This window comes from Argopecten irradians, chromosome 16 (genome assembly GCF_041381155.1).
Source record: "Argopecten irradians isolate NY chromosome 16, Ai_NY, whole genome shotgun sequence".
In the NCBI taxonomy this organism is placed as follows: Eukaryota; Metazoa; Mollusca; class Bivalvia; order Pectinida; family Pectinidae; genus Argopecten; species Argopecten irradians.
In genome coordinates this window covers 19,724,862-19,740,804 of record NC_091149.1, presented here as the reverse complement: position 1 = coordinate 19,740,804, position 15,943 = coordinate 19,724,862, and the positions used below count along the sequence as shown (strand labels likewise).

General features: G+C 36.8%; 1 protein-coding gene and 1 pseudogene across 1 annotated transcript; both read left to right on the top strand.

The window, feature by feature from the left end:
• The first annotated feature begins 291 nt into the window (after window positions 1-291).
• On the top strand, window positions 292-4,249 carry LOC138310677 (G-protein coupled receptor GRL101-like; annotated as a pseudogene).
• A 10,464-nt stretch (window positions 4,250-14,713) lies between these two features.
• On the top strand, window positions 14,714-15,175 carry LOC138310069 (hemoglobin and hemoglobin-haptoglobin-binding protein A-like). Its single transcript, XM_069251214.1, has one exon. It carries the CDS (start codon window positions 14,714-14,716, stop codon window positions 15,173-15,175), a length of 462 nt encoding a protein of 153 aa, XP_069107315.1.
• The last annotated feature ends 768 nt before the right edge of the window (window positions 15,176-15,943 follow it).

Below are 15,943 nucleotides of genomic sequence, written 5' to 3'. Positions count from 1 at the left end.
AACTCAAGTGTCTTCTTTTGAGTAATAACAACTTAAATATTCTTCATGAAAACTTGTTCGCGGGCCTGTTTGAACTCAATGAGCTTGATTTACGACGGAATCAGATATCAGTCATTCCGCCTAATCTGTTCAGTGGGCTCTCTAAACTCGACTTTCTTGATTTGTCTCAAAACAAGTTTACGGTGCTGCCTCGCAGTTTGTTTCAGGTTTTTAATTGAACTGAAAACGTTCATGTTATCATCAAATAATATATCAGTTCTTCTGCCTAAAATTTTTAATGGACTCTCAGAACTTCTTCGTCTTGATTCGTCGCAAAACAATATTGCAGTTTTTCCTGACGGTTTGTTTCATGGTTTAATTACACTGGAAAGGCTCAATTTAACATTAAATAATATATCGGTTCTTGTGCCTAATATGTTTAAAGGACTCTTTGAACTTAATCGTCTTAGTTTGGCTGGAAACAACATTATGTTGCTTCCTGAGTGCTTGTTAAATAGTTCGGTTAATCTCGATTATCTGGATTTATCAAGGAATAAGATATCGATTCTTTCCTCTAAACTTATCAATTTACAAAGACACACACTTATGGAGATTCCCCACGACTTTTTTCGAGGTTTATTTCGTTTAAAGGTTCTTTATTTAGATCACAACCGTATACAAGCTATCCCATCTAATCCATGCAAGGCAACCATTTTCACTACCCAACAGCGACTGGAACGTTCAAGCAGTAACACAACATCGTTGTTATCTACTAACATTTTCTTTGAAATGGATGTACGATACCTGGATTTGCCATACAACAAACTAACATATTTACCAAGTGTGCCGAGGAATCTACATGGTTTGAATATCATGGGGAATGAAATAGCAGTGAGAGAACACATGTATAAAGGTTTAATTAACATGCAATATGTAGACACTGATGTCCCCTTCATGTGTTGCGTTAGGCCGCCGTCGGTGGGAGAGGGAAATTGTGCAGCTACGCAACTGTCATTATACGAGGAGTGTTATCAAAAGAAAGATGAATGTAAACCAAAGAATGATGTAATATCCTCATGTTTTGCTTTGATAAGTTCGACAGGATTGAGAGCTTGTCTTGGGATAATAGGAATTTGTGCTTTGCTCGGTAACCTGGCAGTCATATTCTACAGACTATTCGTCGACAGAGACAATATTACAAACAACTACTCGCTGTTCACACTGAATCTAGCCGTGTCCGACTTATTGATGGGTGTCTATTGATGATAGGAATTGTGGATATGTACTATGATGGGGAGCATGCCTGGAATGACCAAGATTGGAGACAAGGTGTATTATGTACGTTAGCAAGTACACTGTCCACTATATCGAGTCAGATGTCCACATTCCTTATTCTCATGGTCACACTAGACAGACTCGTCGTCATTATGTTTCCACTGTCCCGTCTTTCAAAGAGAAGCATCTGGTGAAAACAGGCTATGTTTATGTCATTGTTGTTATTGATCATTTCCGTTACACTTGCTATTGTCCCTGTTGTTGCCGTGCAGTCCTACTTTAAGGGTAAATTCTACTCACAATCAAGTGTTTGTCTTCCACTGATAGGAGACAAACAGCCCGGGACTGATTATTCTTTCGGACTCTTTGTCTGCCTCAATGGTTTTATATTCATTGTAGTTGCAGTTAGTCAAATGTGTATTTGCAAAAGTATGAGGAAGAGTGGTCGCCGCATCGCCTCTTCTCATCATCGCAAGAGAGAAACGGCGGTCGCAACGACATTGTTCTTTGTTGTGGCGACAGACTTCTGCTGCTGGTTCCCCATCGGTGTCATGGGTAGGTGTTGTCTACGTAATATAATATACATACATAATACAATATTACCCAGGGGCTACTGAAATAAAACGTTTTGTGATACGATATTTCCTCCATTCGTACGTTTCTCATATACAATGCAATGTTCGAAATTTTCGAGATATTTCAAACTTGAAACATTATGTAAGAGGGCATATCGAAATAACTCAACCGACTTCCCCGGATTGACCCATTTGATACATTTAAAAATACATAACTCGATTACCCCACCGGGTCATTATTTTACTAGGGTTCCACCACAAGGACCAAAATGGCAAAAATTGTACAAAAATGACATATCAAGCCATATGCGCAATATCAACTACATCTCCCGGCTTAAGAGTCATATTAGGTCCTTGTATAATATCCATATTTTTCTTTAAATTATTTTTTTTAAACTAAGATTATTACAAAAGCATTATAAATGGTGTTAAATAATAAGGAGGAAAAGAGTACTTGTATGTACACATATGACGCTTGTTATGACACTCTTTCATATGTTTTCAAGAGTGATTACCTGATTTCTACTTACGGCATTGACATCATACTTAAGGTATCATGTATGTGTTGACAAACGGTTATATTTTATTTTAGGTATCATTTCCCGCTGTGGAGTCGATATCCCGGATACTGTATATGCCTGGGTGATGGTGTTTGTCCTTCCGGTCAACGCCGCCATCAATCCTTTTCTGTATACTGGTACGGCTGTTTGGAGGAACAGAAAAGTAGATGTACCACCAACCCGTATTGTGCTAGTAATGTTAGTCGTAGCGTGAGCATGTTCGCTCTCTCTATTCCGTCTTGGAATATTACAGATTTAGCTCCTTTGCGGGCAAGTATCGATTGTTACGTCATTATCCTGTGAGCGCAGTTCACTTCGTTTTCTTCGAAACGTATGACGTCACGCTCGCAAAGAAATGACATCACAATCAATTCCTACCTGTAAGGGTATAAAACTCAGATAAATACAGAATATATCTTCGCAAAATATTCAGTACAAATATATGCATACTTTCCGATGCACGTATAAAATCGAGTTTCAAAGCTAAGCGAAAACATCTAGTTATGCTAGTTGTAGCTTGGGCATATTGGCTAGCATCCTTGCAAATATATTCAGGGGTGAACAAATCGCAATATTTAAACATGGAGAACTTATTTATACTAGATGTAACAGTATAAACGATACACGATGTGTAAAATTACACGAGAACACATTCAGGTGATACAATAGAGGCGATTCTGTATAATTGTTTAACTTGTCTTAGATAATATTTCCAGGTCATGAATTTAATTTCTATAAGTAATAATCTATCTTTACATTCTTTTCAATTTGTTTTGGCATTTAAGTTTGCGGAAAAATTAATAAGTTTCATAAACACACACACTCGTCGAAAGCAACACGGGTAACCGTTCTTAACACGCATGACAGGAAGTCAAGTATAATCAGCCAAGCAACTCTTTGGAGTCTGTGTAGGGACTAGGACCGCTTTGGTTTTATTTCTTGTTATTTGTATGTGTTCTACGAATGCAAATACGACAACATGGCAAACAGATAATTGTTACCTAGATCAAATAGATTTTGAATCCGTTTGATAATGTCCTGAAAAATGTAGAACTCATTTATCTGAAATCAGTAATTCATGCATTTTACAATATTTACATTAATTTCTTACATTAACATTTAATTCATCATTCATGTTTTTTATTTGAATTGAAATGAATAAATTGCGTATCTTTCAGAAATAGCAAATGACGTCTCTGATGCGATCGCAAGTTTGCGAAAACAGAAAACGACCGTCAGTTGAGAAATGATAACACACCACGTAATCTGGCAGCGTCGGGTTTGGAAAGTTGGACTGACACATGTTTCATGGGAAGGAGATATCCATGATCAGAAAGAGGGTAATCTTAAATATGATGAGGGCGTTATAAGTCTAAGAAGGGACGATAAGTAAAGCAAGTAAAGACTTATTTGTCGGATGAGATATAAGTTCATTTGGAATGAAAATGTGTCACCATTCAGGAACATTACGGAATCAAATTAAATTTTAATGGAATTAGACTTGTGCTCCTCTATGCTTTTGTACGATACGCTAAGACAAGTAGATGATTGACATATAATTTCAATTAGGTTGGAATAATTCGTTTGCATTGGTTTATAAGTTTTAACGTCCTATTAACAGTCAGATAAATTTAAGGACGGCCGTCCATGAGTGTAATGTTAGAAATTAAATATTATTGAAGTCTAGAAGGATAAATAAACCTTTTATGAAAAGTCTGCTACGTTTATAAAACTGCAAAATAGCAGGAACTCTGGCTCTGATGGTTACACATCTGAATTTTGTAAATGTTTGGAAACAGGTAATTTTGTGGCTATATCAATTAATTATGGTTTTTACAATGACAACTTACAGTTACTCAGTGTCAGGGAATCATTACTTGTATTTCAAAAACAAATAAATCAAAATACTTCATACACAACTGGCGGTCAATTTCTCTACTAAATATGGTTTATAAAATTGATACTGGGTCAAAATTAAAGGGAATAAAAATATCCTGAGTAAAATGATTAATTCTGATCAAACAGGTTTGATATCAGGGCGTTATTTAGGTGAGGAAACTGGAATTGTATACGATAATATGCATTATACGGAAGAAAGTGACATACCTGGAATGTTACTTACTATAGACTTTGAAAAAACTTTTGACTCGGTATCATGGAAATTGATGAAGCATGTAAATATTATAAATTCGTTTCGAATATGAGAATTTGACAGCATTTGACTCATTTCCTATAACAGATGATCAAATAATGTTCAAAAATGTGCTTTCCCTATATAAACTATGGTAAATTTAATTCCTTCCCCAGGGAACTCATAATTTTTGTAAAGGACTTTTAGACATTTCTATCTATGAAGATTATTTAATTCTACCGCATATGTAAGTTGATAAGTAGATTTTTTAGATTTTAGTTAATTTTACACCGTTTAGTTTTTCCCACAGTCTCCTGGGGGTGGGGATCATATAATTTGCTATTTTGATCGGCCTTATGCCTTAGAATGTTTGTGCAAAATTTTATTGAATTTACTTCAGCCTTTTTGGAGATGAAGTCGAAAATGTAAATTGTTTAGAACAATAGAACACACGACGGACGACGCACGACGACGGACAAAAAGCGATTACACTTCGTCTCAGGTGACCTAAAAACGTTACTCATAGGAAAATTTTGATTTCTCAGTAGAGAAGATCCTTCAGCGATTACCACAACATTTAGTATAGAAGGATTATGTTCAAAATTGAGTTTTGTTGGTACAATAATAGGAAGAATCTGCCTCCAGGCTGGGGTATAACAAATTGAATATGACACTATTTTAATCTGCATTATCTGCTTTAATTCCTGTATTTCAATATCTTTGTTTTGAGAGTTACCTCTCTTAGACTCGGTTTGCCGTACTATGTGAGTTTTTCCATGTATAGTGTACTCAGCACTGTCGTTATTTCCAACCCTGGACTATCTCATGGTAAAAAAAAACATTGAAAAATCACAAGCACAGAGACTTCCTTTGAAAATTATGTAGAAAGCGACTTCAAAGCCACACGATTAAATGGACATGAACCTAAATAAACCATGCAACTTTGAGTAAAATACCTATTTATGACGTGCTAGATACTTACTTTTAGTTATTGTCCAAACATGTAAAGTAAGATAATTTTAATAGAAATTCCATCTTTGAAACGGCCCGGTCGAGATTTGTTGACGGACTGCGATAAAAATAGTAACATTGAACTTAGTGACCTCCCACAATGCACTACACAAATGAATGAATATAAACAAAGTGGTGGGTCGAAAATGTTGGTGAAGCAAACACAAACAAATTCCGATAGAAAATGTTGTACAACAAGGGTCAGTAACGAGCGTTATTGGGAAAGTAAGTTAGTATAAATGGATCGCTGAAATGCAAGAGACAGGAACAACTTTCCACTCTACACTTGCGTGATGTAGATGTGCAATTAAGTCAAGAACCTCCTTTCGCGGTGCCCCGTCGAATGAAAACTCTCGATTGACTTTGATTTATATCCTTCTGACGCGAAACATAAATTGTTTTATAACAAATATTTACAAATATGACTTATACTTCATATGTCAACGATCGTAAATTTAAAAAAAAATCTAACAATGTGGACAACGTATGTTCCTTATGATGTTAGCAACTTTGTTCATAATAGCCTAGCTCGCTTTCGACCGACTTTCGATTTGTGTTCCAAACATATGATATGACTGTCTATTTTGAATATATTTGGTGTTGGTATTCCCCATGTTTTTTTTTTTTTTTTTTTTTGATAACCAGTCATTGTTATGAAATCTTCGATAAGCATCCAAAAATCATATCTAAGCATACAGAACTATTTAATTTAGGTCCATGTCACTTTAACACAATGTGCCGTTATTCGATTCTTTTGAAGTATTTCAAAGGGCTCAATTAACTGCTGCCTTCAGTTTTGCTATGACATATTCTAGAATCACCTTCGCTAACCAAGGGTATTTAGGTACCGCAGAATTAAACCAAAAATAGATTTATGAAAATCACCTTGTGATTTTATGGAGAGGAGAATGTTTCGGAGCCTGCTGATTGGGTATTAATGGCGCATCAGTTTCAAATGTTTAATGTGTGGGTAGGGCAATATGTGTAGAATATATGTTAAATATGTTCCAGACAGTGGAGATAATCAAGATAGGATCTTTTTGAGAATTTAGGTCTTTTAGTGCGGATTTCAACCAAAAAACGCCCCCCCCCCCAATAAAAGTTTAAGAAGATGGTACTTTTTTACCAATTTTTATTCACATTTGTGTGAGATCACCCTCATCAAAATTAGCCATGAATGATGAACGAACATGCAAAACTCCATTTAACCAGGACAGTGGCAAACGTTAACATCTTCTATCGAAAATCATTTGGTTCTACGGTCTCTATATTTAATACAATACTCTCCCTGATTCTATGGACTAATAAGCAAATATGCCTGTTTCTGGTGTTTTGAATGAGTCGCATATAATATATTTTTCAAAGTGCGCTGCCATTTTCTAAATCCATATATCACTTAAACGATTTTTTTTCATTAGTTGATTATTATATATAGGTGGAACGGGCGCAACACCGATAATCCAGCAGGTAGCGCGGCGCAGTGCGGGTACTTCAGTTTTGACCTGAAACAACAGTGGTTTTTTGTAATTGTTTTATTTTTCCAAAATGCCATTTCGTCAATACAGTAAATAAGCATATAATAATTACACGAAAACATACATACTTTCTCACCAACATTTTCAATTCTGTAATCACTAATTCAATTTACTCACTGTAATATTTTCTCACTCTATCATACTGGGTTTACGATGAAAACAAAATAGAAAAAAAAACATAGGATATATGTAATAACTGTATCTAATATACATTTATATATATTTTTCGAAGGACAAGTGGACATACACTTAAACTCACTTTCGCCATCACACACACCAAACACACATACCAACACAGATAAGAAGCAGAAAAAAAGGAAAAAGAGAGATGAAAATATAACATACAATAGTGTTAATAATATAAAAATCTCAGGGTAATCGGGTACATTATTACATATATGATGGGTTTTCTATGCATCTGTATGGTTGTTGCGAGATTACAGTAAACGGTCAAACTGAGATTAGTTAACTCGAAGTGTATGAGTTATTCCCCTAGGACAAAACTCTTCCATTTAAAAAAATAACAAAATGTGAATATTATCACAAAATTTGATTATAGGATATGTTAAGATCCCATAAAGGGTCACATGCTGGTGACCTCTTGTCATATCCTCTATTGAACGAAGTTTTATAAGTAAACGGAGCCTTCGATCTAAGCGGATGTTCTCGTGTTATCTATCATTAATTATCCCCCAATTCAACTTCTCGTACATCACAGAAAATATGCACCATTGTTCTAATATCGTAGAATGTAGGGGGCGGTTTATATATAACATCAATATATTTAGAAAACTGACACGCGAACAGGACAGTGCTCGATCACCCATTTTATTTTGCGACTTTTGTTCATGGTGCATGATAATTGTGGTGTGTGTTGACACTTTTCTTATCTCATAAGAAAAAATTGCTTACCCGTTCCGAAATTTGAATATGAGCAGGCGACGTCTGACGGCAAATCACAAAACTGACTATCGCCAAAATAACCATCGTCGCATGAAAAGTTAGAAATATTCTTAAAATATTTAGTTATGTTAAAATGATAGCAAAACTTCTCTTCATAATGAGAAATAGCGTTTACAACATGATTTTGGCAGGAATAACGAAATGTAATTTTCTCAGTTTTGGTTCACTTCCCGCGCCGTTAAAACGCGTATTATATTTTTTTTAAGTAATCCACGATTACCGTAGTATTACCAACGCAATAGTTGGCTTTATTATTTGTCGAATATGAACAGGTTGTGGATTTAGAAAATATCTTTATGTTGCTGTTTTGAGAAATAGAAGTCTAAATAGATCAGAATAGGTAGAAAATGTTTCAGAACACAATGTTTAATTTTAGATTAGGGTGTTCGAGGACTGGTCTGCTATTTTGATGCTGTTCTTTAACTTGCTGCCGTAAACAAACAAACACATGAACTTTATTCTACTCTTGTTGAAAATATTCGCAATAAGTCTGGCCCAAGTTAGAATAACACAAACTTAAATAAGTGCTTATCATATCTAATTTTACGGTCAAATTCCATGTTTTTTATTCAAGCACTGGTCAGGGACGTCTATACGTCGGGTATAGTAGGCAGCTGGAAGTGTTTGCGTCATTTTAAAAGTACAACAGCATCGTAAATAGGCATTATCGGCGCAGGTTTCCACATATGGAGAAATGCATAGGGGGTTGATTAACATATACATTGTTTCCTTTTGACATTTGTCAAAGACACTACGCATTTTATATAACAATTAAGGACCTTTGATTCGGTTCATATGGTGTTATACCGTCCTGGTAAAATCTACCATGGCGGTATGACACCATATGAACCCCAACAAAAGTCCATAGTCAATAATAACTAGCCCCAGTGATAGAACACTCGCGTTCGGCTACATAATGATAGCAGTCAACTTAAGGGTTGCCAGTTGTGCAAACCTTTCAAGCTGGCATATGGATCCAAGAGTGTAAGCAAGAGGTGACATTATTCGCGGTGCTGAAATGTTCGTCTTTTTCCCATTGTCTTTAAATTTTGCGAGTATCTTAAAATCTTACAAGTCTAAATAAATCACGTGGAAATTTCATTATAGATGCACATCACGAAACTGATACTCTGCAAAGGGACATAAATTTACATACAGCAATTGTACCATTGAGTATTCTGTATTTGCACAATGCCGATCGAGTTAACTGCCATTCCAGGTAGGCATTGATTGTGACGTCATGTGTTTGTGAGTGTAACGTCACAATTTTCAGAGCAAACGACGTGATTTCGCACACAAAATAATTACGTCATAATTGATACCTACCCGTAAGGGAGTAACTCTGTAATATGCAAAGACAGTATTTGGGGTGTTGATCGTTATACATAATTACATGTTCTTGGTACAAATATTCTAGGTGCTGCTTATTTGCTTTGAATTGTTGAGGTTATGTGACTTTCTTTACATTTTCACAATAGTCCCATTATGTAACCTTACCAAACGCAGTTTGCATTCATATAGCCTATCAACTTATTATGATGTCATTATTATATGACGTCACAATTGTCGTGCCAGCGATCACAACAGACGGCTGTTATATCCATGACGATAACGAATGCTTAATTCATTATAGATGCAAAATCCCTTGGAATTTCATAATAAAAAAAAAACTTGAATGGAAATATTAAACGAAAGATGATTAAAATTGGATACCCTTATTCTCATTCCGTTTCAGAAACGATTTACTATTAAAAGGATGAGAAAAAAGAAATGTTCGTTTGTTTGGTTAATTAATGTCTTCTTGGATATTTGTTTTATTCTTTAATTTATGCTCTACAGTAACTATCCAATGATTCCCTGATATCAGGTTGCTAGGTGATTTAGTGTATTCGATTTCATTATTATTATTTCGTTTTAAAAATATATTGTTTTCAATTTTTTCTGTATTGCTGTCAGTCGTTTTCACATCACTATTGGCATGGTTCTTATCCAAATTCTGCTATGGCATGGTACAACGAGTCCCATCCCTTGTCATATAGCTAATTAGGCTCATATTCCTGTATTTGACCGACATATTGGCATTTGGGTTGATTGGGACGCCATATAATTGTCATATTTTCTCTTCACATGAAACTTCAATACAAAATTCCATTGTCAATGTCCAGGATTCGATCGAATTTCAAATATCACATCTCCACCTCTGACGTTTTGACATTTAACGCAAACTAGATTTGATACATTTCACAAAAAACGGCATGTGTTGAATTTGTTTGAATATTCTCTTTTCCGAAAAATCATTATATCGATATGTTTCAGACAACTCATCATGCCGTATATATTAGGTGTTATCGTCATTAAGATAGACAGTATTTACCTGGGTAAACACCGCGTGCAATCTAATCAGGAGTTCATATCTTGTTACAGTTACCTACTAATCAGCTACTGATCTGGTAGGCAGGCCCCCACAATGGCGGGACAATTGGTAGGGCGTAGTCGGTTCTCGTAATTAGCAACATTCATTACATGTTCGTTATTCCGCGTTCTATGAACAGCTAAGGTCATGTAAGGACAGTATCCCATGTCACATCAAAAGGCGATCACCTGACTTGTATATCCATCCTACAATGATGTCGGCCTGTAGTCACGTATCCGGTATACTGGAGAGAATACCAGCACTTGCGTCCTTGGTAACTTTTATCGTCCTGCTGAAAGGATTTAGGATGTTTTCACTTCGGTCCGATATGACCAACCAATTCCTTCTTTGCAGATTTATCTCCCTTGAGGGTAGGGGTCCATTGTGACGTCATTATTGTGTGGGCGCAATTCACGTTATTTTCTTTAAAAAAAGTATATTTACATATGTGAATGGTGAATACTAGTAGCAATAAACCGCTCGACTAGAGATAACTCATCTTTAGCTCGATCGGTTGAGCGTCAGACTAGTAACCCAGAGGTCCCGAGTTCGAATCCTGGCAGAGGCAGTGATTATGTTTGTATCAAACCATGTGCTCATGCACATATGTCCCTATATAGTCAACGAGAGGGGAGGTGCGTTCAAATTTGCATTATCGCAATGACGTATGCATAAAAACGCAGTGCAGGGTCGAACTACTTCTAGTTCATGCATCGATAAGATTTTGCGTCATAAGTTGAAGGCTTTCAAATTAATAATAAATAGTAAAGAGTTTTGATTAGATCCAATTAAATTATATGTATTTGACATCAAAACAAAAGATGTGTTCAAGCATTCTAACGGTAATAAACAACAAAATTAATCGCTGCTCAGAGCTACAACCGGGGGGGGGGAGCTTTCCTCAGTAATGTTCCGAAAATTCCATAGTTACGTCAGTATGTGTGTACGAAACCGGTCATGTACAGGATTCCAGAAAAAAACCCATTATAGGTAGCCTATCCGAAACAATATCGTCAGCTTTACCCCCCGTCTTTGCATTCAAAATAGGCCTACACACACGTACATGCAAACACTTGTCCATCATCCGTATTATAATATAAAATTATAGAATTTAGTCTATATCGCGTTTGTAGACCGATGCATACGTGACAAACATTCAGCAGCTCAATGGTCATACCATCATGACTCAATTGGCTATATCACAGTTACTTTCCTCGGTTGAAAATCAAATATGGCGTCTCGCTCCACTTCGGACGACATCACTACCCTGACAACGATACATACCGGTAGTCGTTCCGCCTCGGTTATCTCAATTTTTATTCAAAATAGACATTATTGATTTATTATAAATTGAAATAAAAAAATATATTTAAAAAAAAACTGAAAGCTGTCATTGATATATTTCAAACCAAACTGCAGCTATAACATTCTACAATCGGAACTATATCTTTGGTCATCCTGACTACCGTAGTTACCAAGCTTAGCAACCAATATCGTTTTAAATTTGATTACGAACATGTAAAATTGGACTTATTTATGTAAATATATAGATTGAACAGTGATTTGATTGCGTTTAAGGTGGTATGAACGCAATGTGATACAGACTTATTCTACATAAAGCGCTAACGCGCTACATTGAATATGTCTGTAAACCACCTTTAACGCAATCAAAACACTGTTCAATCTCTATTTATTAGCTGAGCCTGCTGCCACTGTAACATGATCGTAAAAGGCGACTAAATGTAGTATCTTATCTTTTTCTTTACTTCCTTACTTTACTTTCGTCTCCCCTAACACCGTCTCGGGTTTGGTCCGGATTTAAGCATTTGTCCCTATGAAGTAGGCTCTGGTGCGCTGGCCGAGACACCTCGAAGTCTATAAAGTGGTAGTTTCTGCTCATGCTTACCACTCAGCATACCGTAAGTTGGCCGAGACACCTCGAAGTCTATAAAGTGGTAGTTTCTGCTCATGCTTACCACTCAGCATACCGTATGTTGGCCGAGACACCTCGTAGTCTACTCTGCTTCTGCTTACCACTCAGCATACCGTATGTTGGCCTAGACACCTCGTAGTCTACTCTGCTTCTGCTTACCACTCAGCATACCGTATGTTGGCCGAGACACCTCGTAGTCTACTCTGCTTCTGCTTACCACTCAGCATACTGTCAGTTGAACCGCTGATTTGCCCGTTGTCAGTATAATGGAACTGGGGAGAGGGTAGGAGTATTTGTTCTGTGGCTCTGGAAATATGAATAAATGAGATAGCGATATTATAAAAGGAGCAAGGGCCGAACATACAGCAGTCTCACAAATTCTGCACGCACTTCAGACGCGCGTCACAAAGAATGCATGGAAGGCACTGACCGCTGGTCGATGGTTTTTCTCGGTTTTTTGGCTTTCCTCCATCATCTTAACCTGGCACGACCTTTAAGTGATGCTGATTGTTAATAGGGCGCTGAACTAGTCATTTTGTTTGTTTGATTAATTAACGTCCTATTAACAGCTATGGTCATGTAAGGACGGTCTCCCATGTATGCGATGTGTTGCGTGTATGTTGTGCGATGAGTGTGTTTTAGGAGACTCGTATATTCATGATGTGTCTTCTTGTATAGTGGAACTGTTGCCCTTTTTATAGTGCTATATCACTGAAGCATGCCACCGAAGACACCAAGCAACACACCCCACCGGGTCACATTATACTGACAACGGGCGAACCAGTCGTCCCACACCCTGTATGCTGAGCGCTAAGCAGGAGCAGAAACTACCACTTAACTAGTCACACTAAATAATAGAAGTAAACACTGGCAATGTAAGCATGGGATGGATGTTTAGGACTGGTAACGGATACTTCTGCAATATGTCACACCCTCATAATTGAATATACATGTATATTATGTAGATAGTTAGCAAAAGATGAAATTTCTCTAGAACAAATACTGCAATGTCTTGGTTTTGTATTAATATTAGGCTCTATATTGACAAAGTCGGGACAGAAATAAAAAATCGGCCTACGGGGAAAGTAATCAATTGGAAGAAAAGTCTTCTCGTGTTATGTCCTAAATGTATTTGAATGTAAATTCTTCGAAATAGATCTACCGTACAATTCCTGCCCGTGTTTTTATATTTTTCAGTCGTCTTAGTTTGGGTGTGAATGTCTATATTATGTTGATATTGCCTTCAAGGTTCAGTGCGGATATTCTATAACTTAATTCTATAGTCTGTCGTGTTTAATGGTGCAGCTGTGGCACGTTTTCATTGAATCTGTAAAAATGGGCGCCTTCTAGCCTTGTGCTAAGAGAGAGTTCACAAGAGCCATATTGTATAGAGACAATACATCAAGCTGAAAGTCGAAGATGTTGACTGGTATCCCTATTCAGGAACGCTGACTCAAAATAGCTAGGGGGTATCTATAGTATTTTGCGATTTTCGAACAATGATTGCGAAAATGCTATCCTTGAAACTAAAGTTTCCACCTCACTCGATTGAAACTAAAGTTTCCACCTCACTCGATTGAAACTAAAGTTTCCACCTCATTCCATGAAATATAGCTGGTATTCATCAAGAAACAAGGAATATTCTATTTATTAAATTTGTTTTCTCGCTTCCTTTTACAGAATGCCAGTACTACTAGTTCCGCTAAAGGTTATTCCATTGTATTTTAAGTAGTTATTTGTCCTTGCGATTATTTTGTCGTATTTGTGTGAGCATCATGTCATATTGCTACACAAAAATATAACGTAATTATTGTGCATTAACCACGTAACAATCAAAATTATATTTTCACTGTCAATCCTGCATTCCGATTGGTCAAAAGCGAGTGAAAAAATATCACTTATATTTTCATCATAAAACTTTATATTTCACTTTGAAATGTAATAAAAATTTATATTAAACATATTAATGATGTCAAAATTGTGTTTCGTGTGATAATCACGCATTTGTTACATTTGGGTGATTAATTGAACATACTTAACACCCTAATTACAGTCAAATGTCATTTTATGACGTCATACCCTGTATGCAATGTGTTGAATGTTTGTTGTTTCGGGAGACTACGATATATTCGTGTTGTGCCTTCTTTTAATAATGTAATCTTGCCCTATTGATAGTGTTATATTGGTTTTTATAGCCTGCCGTTACAGATACCGAGCAATGACTCTTTATTTTGTAATAGATATCAAGAGCTAAACTTTAAACGGCATAGTAATAAATCCGCTAGTAAGCGGGACTAAAACTGTGAATAACAATGGCGCCTGTTCATCACCAAAACCAATGTCGGAACATACTGCAGTCTCCAAAAACACGCAGTTCATTCATACAGGCAACACACCGCACACACAGGAAGCCGTTCTTAGATTATTTATTCAACCTACCAACCAACCAAAAAACAAACCATCCAACCAAAACAAGCCAACCAACAAATCAAAACCGTCCAACAAACCAGCCAGTCAGCCAGCCAGCCAACAAACCACTCAACCAACCACTCAACCAACCACTCACTCACTCACTCACTCAACCAACCAACCGACGGAACCGACTGACCGACAAACCAACCATCAAGCCAGCCAACCAACCACTCAACCAACCACTCAATCACTCACTCAACCAACCAACCGACGGAACCGACTGACCGACCAACCAACCATCAAGCCAGCCAACAAACCACCCATTCAACCACTCAACCAACCAACCAAGCGAATAATCAACCAATTAACAAACCAACCAATCAACTAAACCATCCAACCAATCAACTAGTAAATCAGCAAACTAATCAGCCAAGCCGCCAACTTACCAATGAACCAACCGACCAGCCAACCCGCCATCCAACCAAGAACCGAGACTGGGGTTACCAAAATACTAAAGTGTCCCTGCACCTTGAAGCTATCAGATGTATCGCAGTGAACCCATTATCTGTATTTGTAACTGCTGTGGATATGCATGGCGTTCCTCAATTTAAATGTCAGTGTTATTTCCCCAAATCGAGGCCCCAATTAACACCGGTTGCGCACAACGGAAACCGATAATCGGAAACGGTAACGCAATAGAAGCAAATTGGCTGCGAACACATAAATCCGTCCATAAATAGACTAGTTATCAAATAATTATCTACACCGAGGAATCATGGAATCGACAAATCGGCCGTGAAATGTCGCTTAGCATCCAGGCATGTGACTTTGTCTTAATTAATGAGAATATCGTCGCGTCATGTCCGGAATTTTGTGTCACGCAATAGACTCGATTGATTAGAATCTCCCCATCTTTATAAATACGGTGGCCTCGCGCACTGAACTACGGATAACACTAAATGTTGACACGGTCAATAGTCTAATTGTGTCATGTTTGAAAATCTCTTTCATTGATTACATCTATAAAAATAAGATTCTTTATCGAATTGAAAAGTAGATTATTGCAAATGAACTACTTAACATCGCTGTGAAAAAAATGAAATAAAATATATTATATTGTCTGATATCGTTCTTGTAAGCCGATCCAGTGGTGAAG

Coding starts and splice junctions, on each gene's coding strand:
- LOC138310069 (XM_069251214.1), top strand. CDS start 14,714: ATGTCGGAACATACTGCAGTCTCCAAAAACACGCAGTTCATTCATACA.